At 46.3% G+C, this 11,558-nt stretch overlaps 1 protein-coding gene across 1 annotated transcript; it reads right to left on the bottom strand.

Annotated features, from left to right (window-relative positions):
• Positions 1–6,127: 6,127 nt before the first annotated feature.
• On the bottom strand, positions 6,128–8,044 carry Ppp1r3g (protein phosphatase 1 regulatory subunit 3G). Its single transcript, XM_090355426.1, has one exon. It carries the CDS (start codon positions 7,940–7,942, stop codon positions 6,899–6,901), a length of 1,044 nt encoding a protein of 347 aa, XP_090211552.1. The 5' UTR covers positions 7,943–8,044; the 3' UTR covers positions 6,128–6,898.
• Positions 8,045–11,558: the final 3,514 nt, after the last annotated feature.

Genomic DNA, 11,558 nt, shown 5'->3' with positions numbered 1-11,558 from the left:
CTGGTGAATAGTTATCTGTCTTAAACAGCCAAATGATTGATAATAGTTGTTCATTGTTTAAACATTTAATTGATGTGTGTGTGATACAGCACATTGGATCAGAACTATAATGCTTTAAAAAAAAAAAACTATAATTCTAAAGTTGTCTGGTTGTGGGGCCGGAAGCTTGCCTAGCACACAAAGACCACAGTACCACATACATAGAAAAAGTGGAAGTTATTCTTGGCTCAAGTGGTAGAACACTAGCCTTAAAGAAAGCCCAAGGACAGTGGTCAGGCCATGAGTTCAGTCCCCAGAACTGGCAAAGTAAAAAACAAGTCTTTGCGGGGAGGGAAATGGGGACTAAGACATGAGAAAGGGTATCAATGTATGTGAAATAATGCACCTTCTATTTGGTACAATAAAAATATATGAAAAAAAAGAAAAAACAATTCTGGTTGTCCGTAAACTTCCATGCATAGCATACTTAGGATTGCTAATTTGCCAGAGTTTAGAATATTTAATATTTCAAATATTTAAAGCAAGAACTTACACTTGTGATATTGTACAAATAGAGGTTTATTCAAAAGTATAGAAAGGATATCTCAGTAGGTCAAGGTAGTTAAAACAATTTTAAAAAAAATGACGCCGGACATGATGTATATACGTTATCCTAGCTACTTAGGATCTGAGATCTGACAATTGTAGTTTAAAGCCCAGGAAGAAAACTCCATGAGACTCTTATATCCAATCAACTGGTCAGAAAAAGCCAGAAGTGGCACGCATTGTGGCTCAAGCCTCGAGCACAAAGCGATTCAGGGCAGTGCCCAGGCCCCAGGCACAGCAAAATATCAAAACAAAATAACAGCAACAAAAGAATAACTCTGGAGTCCAAGAGTACAACACCCATCTGTACAACACAGAGAAGCAGCCCTGGGTTCAATTCCTCATTACACATGCACAGAAAAAGCTGTAAGTGGTGCTGTGGCTCAAGTCGTCGAGTGCTAGTCTTGAGCAAAAAGTGTCCATGGACATTACCCAGGCCCTGAGTTCAAGCCCCAGGGCAGGAGGAGGAAGAGGAAGTGGAGGAGGAAGAAGAGGAAGATTAACACAAATGTACTATATATACTGATCTGCATTACATAACCTATTTTGTGAAAAAGCTGTAAATGATGGATTTCTTGCAGCAAAAGCAATTTTTCTGGTTAGCACATACTGGAGGCCTCACTGATAGTCTGATATTCATATGAAATTAGACAATGTTTGCCTAAAATGAACTCACTGAAAAGCAACATGCAAAGCCAGAGAGAAGAGAAGGATGTTGAGATGGATGATTGCACTTGGCACTTCACAGCTCATTTTCCTCAGGACTAACAATCAAAGCTAGGTGGGAATTAATGTTCCCACTTTACAAGTGTGAAAATGCAATGTTCACTGAGTTAAGGGACTTGTTCAAGCACAAATCCAGCAAAGGGGTATAACTAGTGCCAGCTGTTGGCCTGGCTACCTTGGAGTAGTATCATCCCCACACTGGACCATGCCCCCAGGGATGGACACTACTAGCACAGAGAGTGACAGTGCTGTGTACACCACTGCATTTTCCACTGCCCAATGGTAGAGCCTGACTTCATTGTCATCCATAATCATAGCAACAGCCAAAACCAGGTTTTCACTGACCATTTTTGGGTATGAGGAACTGTCCTGGGTATTAAAGGACGGTTAGCAACACATGGGCTCAGCACACTGAACACCAACACAGATATTAGATACCTCTTGTGTAAAACACTTAAAACCAGACGTTTTTACACTTGATGGTGTTTTCCCATTTTTAAATCCTTTTGATATGTATAATGATTTTTCTTGGGAGCAAGACTCAAGTGTAAACACCAATGTCACTGTGTTTCATATAGACAACATTTTGGATTGTCATATGAGGAATGTATCTTACATCCTCTCCCCAACTGGGACCACCACGTCAAAGTAACTTTTAAAGTACCAGATGGACTTCTTCTTTGCTAAACTAGAGCTTGGGTTCTGTAGTTTTTGTAGTTGAGATATGCACAGAGAAAAATGCCCTACAGTAGGGAAGCAAACAAAAAAAGTAAAATAAACAAATAGTCTTTATGATTGAAAAGACATTTTCAAATCACTGGTTGTTAACTATGCTGTTAAGACTCAGAGAAACATGAACACTGGGTTTTGACTATACTGTCACATTCACATCCACAGAAATCTGTACTCCTGTCTGATGTTCCACATAACATGTTTCATCTTGAAAGAGACTCATAGCTGGGTGCTAGTGGCTCACATCTGAAATCCTAGTGACTCAGAAGGCTGAGATATGAGGATCAAGGTTTGAAGCCAACCCAGGCAGGAAAGTCTGGGAGGCTCTTATCTCCAATTGACCACTAAAAAGCCAGAGATGAAGCTGTGGCTCAAATGGTAGAGAACTATCACTGACCCCAGTGCTGGCAAAAAGAGAGACAGAAACAGAGACAGGCAGAAAGACAGACAGATAGACAAGTGGGGAGAAGAGGGAGAAGCAGAGGAAGAGGGTGTGGGGAAGGGGAGAGAGAGAATGAGAAAGGGAAATAGAAATAGAGGAGAGAGAAATCCTCTCATGGGTTGTTCCTACTCCTCACAGAAAAACACACCACAGGTCATGCTTAGACAAATGACTTTTGCCATCTTAATCAGGTGGCAGTGCACTAAAAGGATGCACAAATGAGTTAACAATGAAAAAAAAAAATAATCACCTCTTAAAACACAAAACATGTTTGGCTAAGAACTGAAATTTGGAAAGTCCATGAAGTAATACGTTGAGCATTTAACACTAATGTTTCCAAGCTGAACTGGGTGACCAGGTCCCAGGTGGACAGGGTCAAGTTGATGACACAGTATTGCAGGGAATCCTCTGTCCCTGGATCAGAGTGAAAAGATAGAAGAAGCTGGTGGAGGGAGGGATACAATGGAAACTCTCCATCCACTGCTTCAGGAGAAAATCCCATGCCCTTGAGCAGAGGTTTTTGGGTAACAATAGCTGTCCCACTTCCAGTTGCCATGGGAAGGCTGCCTGAGCCATGGTCCTTGATGCTTCTGGATAGATGCCCAATCTCCAGAGCTCAATGGGTCAATTGCTGGCTCTGCAAGCAGGTTTGAGGCTTCCTTGGATATCTCTTAGAACAAGCTGCCCACCTAGCTTCCTGAAAAACCCCAATTTTTGTTCCATGTAAACTTCACAGTTCCAGCCACTCCTTCTGGAACTTCGTAGTTGGAATATACATACACCCTTGTTTCTTTTGCTTTGTGGTGGTACTGGGATTTGAGCTCAGGGATTTGCACTTGGTAGCCATACACCCCAGCCTATTGTATGTGTGTTTTTATTTCTTTCAGGAAATACACTTATGTAATTTTTTCACTTTGATAAGTGTTGAGGTGACTGTAAACACACACACACACACACACACCAAACGCTGGTGGGTCACTCCTGTAATCCTAGATACTCAGGAGATTGAGATCTGAGGTTTAAAACCAGCCCAGACAGGAAAACCTTATCTCCAATTAACTACCAAAAATCCAGAAATAAAGCTGTGGCTCCAAGTAAGAGAGCACGAGCCTTGAACAACAACAATAACAAAAGCAGAGGTACAGCTTTCAGGCCCTGAGTTCAAGCCTCACAACCAAACACACACACACACACACACACACACACACACACACACACACACACCACACACCACACACCACACAAAACACTACTTTAACTTTATACTAATACAAAATATTTTCTATCGGCTGGAAAGTATAGCTCAGTGGTACAACACTTGTCTATTGAAGCCGTGGCTCTGATCCTCATCAAAAAAGATAAAAAAAAATGAAAACGTGTTGGAGTCTATAAAGAAATGATAACACTGTATAAAATAAAATAAACATTTCAAAAATGTAAAGCTAGGTGCCAGCTGTAATCACAGTTACTTGGGAGGTTGAGAACAGAAGGACCAAAGTTTGAACACAGCCTGGGCAGAAAAGTCTCCAAGATACTTTCTCAACCCATAGCTGGGTGCAGAAGTACATGCCTGTCACCCTAATCTGTGGAGAAAACTGATCGAAGGGATTATAGAGTCAGGACAGCCCTAGCTGAAAATCACCCATCTCCACTGGAAGGAAGCCAGACATGGTGGTATTCCTGTCATCACAGCTATGAAGGAAGCTTAAAATAGGAAAATCATAGTCTAGGCTTGCATCAGGTCAGGAAGCAAGACTTTACCTTAAAAAAAAAAAAAAAAAAAAAAAAACTATTGAGGGGCCGGGAGTTTGGCCTAGTGGTACAGTACTTGCCTAGCATGCACAAAGACCCAGGTTCGATTCCTCAGTACCACATTCATAGAAAAAAGCCAGACATGGTGGTGAGGCTCAAGTGGTAGAGCTCTAGCCTTGAGAAAGTCCAAGGACAGTGCTCAGGCCCTGAGCTCAAGCCCAGGACTGGCAAACAAACAAACAAACAAACAAAAGAAACTATTGAAAACATGGGAGGTGGAGGCTGAGGATGTGACTCAAGTACTAGACAGCCTACAACATAAGCATTAGGCCCTGAATTCAAATCCCAGTACTGCCAAAAAAGTACTGTCATTATATATACTACTATATATACTATCATATATTATATTATATATAGCATATATTACTATATATTATATTACATAGAATGTATTATTATATTACATATTATATGATTATATAATTGTATATTATAGATTGTACAATGTGTTATATAATATATATATAAAATGTAGCAAGCATGTGTACGACCTGGGCTCCTTCCTTAATACTAAAACCACAATAAAATAAAATAAGAAAGATGAAAGAAATGTCTGGCAGGTTTTATATAGTTCACTGCTAATTTAAGATAGATACTTTAGTTCAGTTATAGTGGTTTATTACATTTTTTAAGTGAAAAGCAGCTAGTAGACTCTCCCCCACACTCACAATACTACAGTAATCATTGATCTTCCAGTGTCTCAAGACTAGCAGCTTTTCTTTTGCAGAAAGGATGTTTAGTTCAAGTGGCAAAATTGATTAAAAGGGTAACTGGCTAACTCAGCATATAGTGGTAAAAATACTAAAACAGGAGCCAGATGTTCATAGCTCATACCTGTAAATACTAGCTACTCAGGAGGCTGAGATCTGAGGCTGAAATCTGAGGCCAGCTTGGGCAGCAAAGTTGGTGAGACACTTACCTTGAATTAACCAAAGTGGTTAAAAAGTGGCTGAAAGTGCCAAGAGTGCTAGCAGAGAGAATGCACAGGCTCTGAGTTCAAGCACTGATAAATAAAAATATTAAGCAGGAGTTAGCATTCTTTCAATAAAGCATAGGACAAATATTTTTGAATTTGAATTTTTTAACTGTTTAAAAACTAGCATTCATAGGGCCGGGAGTTTGGCCTAGTGGCAGAGTGCTTGCCTAGCATGCACGAAGACCCAGGTTCAATTCTTTGGTACCGCATACATAGAAAAGCCAGAAGTGGTGCTGTGGCTCAAGTAGTAGAGCCCTAGCCTTGAGGAGAGCTCAAGGGCAGTGCTCAGGCCCTGAATTCAGTCCCCAGGACTGCCACACATACACAGAAAAATAGCATTCATAGATCTCTGGCTCTGCAAAACGTCTTCCAGCCAAATTTAGCTGACTCCTTCCTCTACCTCCTGGCTACGCCCTCCCCCAAGTAATTGATTATACAGGCCATGTAATAACAAAATAGGAAAAGTTAAAAGCATAAGAATAGCGCATGAATGAAGGAGTGAATGATAAAGAAGTAAATAAATGAAGTCCTTACACCCAGGAACACCTGGACATGTATCTTGGAATCACAGTCACCAGCATTAAGAACACAATCCCGTCCCTGTACCTCTCTGTGCAAGAAGCCATATGGCTCTGAGCAGCATTTACTTGCTGAACATGCTTCATCATCCATCAAGTCACCACTCCCTGTGGCTCTGAGAGGGACAAAGAGCCACACTCCCATCCCCCACCTCCTGCACTTGGAGTCCAGCCTTTCAAGGCCCAGTTTCTCTGACTGCTAATGGCCCAAAGTCTAGCAGCTATGGGCTCAAACTTCACAGCGAAGGCCTACTTTGCTACTCTGGTATTTTAATTCAGCAAACATCTTATTAAAACAGGGGACAGGACACTTTTTACAAAATATTTATGGAACATTTTTCACTCAGTATGAGGAATCAGTCATTCAGCACAACAGAGCAGGAATAGAAACAAGGAATTTTGTAAAGAATGCCATTTAACAGTTCTTACAGTGTAGGTATCACTGGCCGATGATGCCTGACTGTGAAAGCTTTCCCAAACCCTCATAGTAAAAATACAAAGTACCAAACAGCAGGTGAGCATGTGCAAGTGGTCTTTACTCTGACAAGGTTATTTGTAGACAATTGCACGAGTAACCAATTCCAAGTCTGAGAAAAAGCTTCAAGATCACAATGGAAAGACAAGCTGACCCAGCCCCCACCTAAATTTCTTGGAAAATTAGGCTACTGTCCCGTGGGTGCACCTTCCCTTCCTGGAGCCTTTTGTCCTTTCTCTACCACTGTCCATCAAGCCGCCAGGATGAAAATACAGCATCAGGACTTAACACAGTCAAGCTGTGCTCAGGGCTCAGGTCTGTTTTGTAGAAGCAGAGGGGATGGTTGGGGGAGTTAGGGATCTCATTCTGGTTTCAATGTAGGCTGGGGATTCTGGAGGTCATTGGCATAGCTTGATCAAAGCAAAGACTGAACACAGAGAGATTAGGAGCATTGCCCAGACCCTCGGCTGGCTCCCGAACCCCCTTTTCCTTCTAAGGTCCAGTCACTCCCAGTCCGTTGACACCGCGAAGTGCTGCTGGGTCCCCTTGGCGGCCATTCCCCCACCAGGCCATCACAGGGGATCCAGGGAGCGCGCAAAGCACAGCGTGTAGTTGGCCCCCGCGTTGTTGTCCCAGTACTCGCCCTGCTGACATCGGTAACAGATGGCGAAGTGGACAGCGACGCCCCGCATGTCCACGTCTTCCTCTTCCCTGGGCTGCAGACTGGGAGGCAGGCACAGTGAGAAGTGGAAGCGCTCGGCGGCCGGCTCTTCCTCCATGGACCCCGAGGGCGCCTCTGGTGGCCGCGGCCCCCTCACCTCGGGCTGCAGCTCGGCGGGCACATCCAGGAAGGAACGCCACTCGGTGAAAGTGTACCGCACCGTCACGGTCCTGGCTCCAGGACAGCTGATCACCCTGCCGGCGCCCGTCACCTCGGTGCCCAGGGCCGAGCACTGCACGCGCTCCAGGCACACGCGCTGCCTCCGCAGGCGCTCTGCGGCGGCGCTTGGCTCCGGGAACTGGAAGAGGGGTCGGAGCCGGAAAGGCAGCGCCCTGAGCCGGGCGGGTGGCTTGGCCGCCGCCCACAGGCCCCCCAGCTGCTCCAGATCCTGGGGGCTCGCGGGGAAGCTGCGGAGGCGCCGGAGCACGGCGGGCGGCACCTGTGGCTCCTCAGCTTCGCTGAAGTGCTTCACGCTGGCCAGGCTCAGCCCCAGCGAATCGGCGAACTGCACCCGCTTCTTGCACTTGGGACAGCAGAGTTCCGGGCCAGGCGGCGCGCCATCTCCCCGCCCTTCGCCCCTGGCGCCTGGCTGCAGGGCCTGTAGCTGGTGCTGCTGTAGAAACTTGGCCGCCTGGAGGATGGGTTCCTCGGGCAGGGAGAAGGAGCGCGCGCGGGGCCGGCGGCAGGGCAGCTCCCCCGAATCCGCGACAGCGACCTCGGCCTTCAGGGACGCAGGTTTGGCCCCGAGTTGGGAGTCTGCGCTCGGGACTTTCGAAGGGTCACTCTCCACGCAGGGAACCCCCGAGTCGGGCAGCTCCGCGGCGGGCGGAGGGTCTCCAAATAGCGCGGGTCTTGGTACTCCCGAGCGTGGCAGCTGCTCCTCGCGAGCCTCCATGGATACCGCCTGGCACCACGACTTGCCCCGGTGCGAATCCCTGGCTTAAAGAGCCTCTGGGGAGGGGCGCCCCCTGGCCCTCGCCCTCCTGGCCCCAGGCTCCACCGGGGAAGGCAGCTCCGCCCAGAGAGCTGCAGCTTTTAGCAGCTGCAACCCAAGTCAGAGGAGGGCAGTGCAGGCCTGGGGCTGGCTCTGGACTTGAACTTGCCCGCAGGGGAGGGTCAGGGGCGGGGAGGGGCGGCCGCCGCAACACCTGGAAGCCAGTTCCCCAGGGCCAGCGGACAATGAGAAGACTTTCAGAGGGACACCCCGCTAACTCACCCCGAGTGGGGCCCCGAGTCTGCCCTACCTCTTGCTGTGTCCTGGATGAAGAAGAGCTTAGCTCAACTTTCAGAGGCGACAGCGGGGACTGACTCCCTGCCCTTGCAAGTCGGGCTGCTAGGCGTGTCTGCCGGAGGAGGGTGGTCCTGGACAGTCTCCTCCGGCCGGCCGGCCAGGGAGTCCCGAGCTCCGGGAGGCCGGAAAGCGGCTGGATCCCGAAAGCATGGAGGGTGCGCCCCTTGCTAAACTTCATGACTCGGGACTGCCGCTTGCCCCTCGGCCCTTCTGCGAGGTGGGGCTGGAGACTGCGCGGAGCCCACGCTGCTGACAGCCGGAGGCCATTCGAGCTTGGCCAGCAAGCACGTCCCAGGCCCTCCCCCTCACCCCCGCCATGGCCCGCCTGCTTGTCCATACTGGGTGGGGAAGCTGAGGGGGCCCTGCTAGGGCAGGCGCACTGCCTCCCTTCCTGGCCAGTCGCCTTCTTCATGCCTTCCAATGCACCATCCCACTAGTCTTCCCTGAGGGCCTGACCGCGCCAGGACTGGGGCGGGTACCAGCCCAGGACACTCTAGCTCAAGCCTGGAAAGGAGAGCCTCGGGGTATCTGAGGATTGCTAGGCTTCCTAAATTGATGGTAAGGTTGTGTTTCATTTTGTCTTGTCTTCTGTGCCTATCCTGGGGCTTGAACTCAGGGCCTGGGTACTGTTTCTGAACTATTTTGCTCAAGGCTAATCCTTTGCCACTTGAGCCACAGCTCTACTTCTCACTTTTTGGAGACTAATTGGACATAAGAGTCTCATGGACTGTCCTGCTTTGGTGACTTTAAACCAATCCTCAGATCTCAGCCTCCCAAATAGCTGAGATTACAGGTGTGAATCTTTGCCAGTTTTGGTCAGAGATTTTTTTAAAAAAATTTTTTGTGATAAAGGTGATGTACAGATGTACAGAGGGATAGCAGTTACACAGTCAGGTAAATAGTACATTTCTTTTGTGCTTTCTTTCATTCATTCGTTCTTTCTTTCTTTTGTGGGTCATGGGGCTTGAACTCAGCCTGAGTGCTGTCCCTAAGCTCTTCAGCTTAAGGCTCTGGCCCTACCCTTGAGCCACAGCCCCACTTCCCCTTTTCTAGAGGTTAACTGAAGATAAGAGTCTCAGGTCCTTTTGTGCCCTTGTCAGGCTTTGAACCTAGATCCTCAGATATCAGTCTTCTGAGTAGCTAGGATTACAGGTGTGAGCCACCATGTTTGGCTTAAGAGTACATTTCTGTACAGATAATGTCATCTCTTCCCTCTCTTCCAGTTTTCCCTCCTGTCCCCTCCCACAAATTCAAAATAGTGTTCAGTGAGTACCACTGTTGCCTCTGTTCATCCTTTGTCCCTCTGGCCAGAGTTTTGGAGGCTATCATTTGATTTGATCAATCTTCACTATCATCCTAGGGGAAACGTTGCTGCTAGTTTGCAGGGGGATTTGAATCCTCACACTCGCAGAAGTTGTGCCCACTGCCAATAAGCACAAGCTGGGTGGTGTCATGAGAAAGTTGGGGTCTTGCTGGTCACAATGAACCCCTGTGAACTTCTATAACTTCACCTCACATGAGACTTACATAAAAACACCAGATCTACCTGGCCTACTTTCCTGAACCAACTTCAGTATTTGGGGAAGAAGCCTGGTGCTGGTGCCTCAGGTCTGTAATCCTAACTACTTGGAAGACAGAGAATAAAGCCAGGTGATAGCTATAATCCTAGTTACTTGGGAGGTAAAGAATAGGACAACTAAAGTTTGAGACCACCTTGAACAGAAACATTTCTGAGAGCCCTTCTCAACCCATAGGTCTGCATGTAGGGGGTGCATACCTGTCATCCTAAACTATGTGAGAGCCTGAGATCAGGAGGCTTGAGGTTCCAGACCAGCCCCTGTAGAAGAGTCTGCAAGATTACATCTCAGTAGATAGAAAGTGGGCATGGTTGTGAGTATCTGCCATTCGAGTTAGGATGGGAAGCCTATAAAATAGGAAGATCATAGTTCAGGCTCACCCATGGCGGGAAGGAAGAGCCTAGCTCACAAATAACCAATGCCAAAAAGAACTAAAGGCATGACTCAGTTGAAGGATGCCTGTCTGGTAAGCACAAGTCCCTGAGTTCAAACTCTAATATCACCAGAACAAAACAAAACAAAACAAAAACTTGGGGGGAAAAGGTATTTTTATATTCAAGTGGACATCCATATGTTATAAATATAAACACACTAACGACAACTAGGACTTCAGAACCATCTTGAGGTGGGATTGATTCTTTGGGTGACCTCCCTCTTGGGGAATGTGTTGATTGATTCTAGAACTGGTACCAGAGGAGGCAAGTGACTCAACTGGACATAGATCACAGTCCGGGCCATGCAACTACCTGGTCCCCTCCCCCATGGAGCTCTCAATAGACTCAAGGCAATCAACACTGATTCAAACTCAGTCACTCTAGATGCTATGGAAAGACCATCAGAGCCTATTAAAAAGCTAAAAATAGGAGACAACATGGAAGCAAGGGACTGGGAGGATTATGTTTGAAGACACCTAGGGCAAAGCCCATCTTAATTAACACACTGGGTATGATGATACACATCTGAAATGTAAATAAGAAGACTCGAGATCTAGGCTGGGCTAGGGGAAAACTCAAGGCTCAATTTTAAACATAACTAGAATTTTTTGTTCTATCTCACTCCTTATTTTTCATTAAAGAATTTATTAACATTGATTTTTACATCATATTTCAAAAAAGGAATTTCTATATACAGTCACTGGCATTTAGATTGTAGAACATAATTAAAATTAGGCTGAGGGTTTGTATGTCATAGATACACATTAATCTATGTAATAAAACAATATGTCTATAGAGTCATAATTTTTTATTTACTTTTTTGCCAGTTCTGGGCTTGAACTCAGGGCCTGAGCACTGTCCTTGGTCTTTCTCAAGGCTAGCACTCTACCACTTGAGCCTCAGCATCACTTCCAGCTTTTTTCTATGTATGTGGTACCAAGGAATTGAACCCGGGTCTTTGTGTACGCTAGGCACACACTCTACCACTAGGCAAAACTCTCTGCCCCAAGAGTCATAAATTTTTATGTCTATGTAGTTGTGCTTATATTTCCAATACCATGTCCATAGCATTGGGTATGCAATTATTGAGTCATTGCTCTTGTACTGTTTGGATCTAATAGCCACATATTAAGGATACCATGTGCCTTTTGTTCCTTCGGTCTGGACTTATTTCACTCAACATAATTCTCTCTAGAGTCATCCACTTCC

This window comes from Megascapheus bottae, chromosome 22 (assembly GCF_031878675.1).
Source record: "Megascapheus bottae isolate mThoBot1 chromosome 22, mThoBot2.hap1, whole genome shotgun sequence".
Taxonomy (NCBI): Eukaryota; Metazoa; Chordata; class Mammalia; order Rodentia; family Geomyidae; genus Megascapheus; species Megascapheus bottae.
This window is presented reverse-complemented; position numbering and strand designations above follow the sequence as displayed.

What these genes read in the sequence shown, in the direction of transcription:
- Ppp1r3g (XM_090355426.1), bottom strand. Translation starts at nt 7,942, where the DNA reads ATGGAGGCTCGCGAGGAGCAGCTGCCACGCTCGGGAGTACCAAGACCC.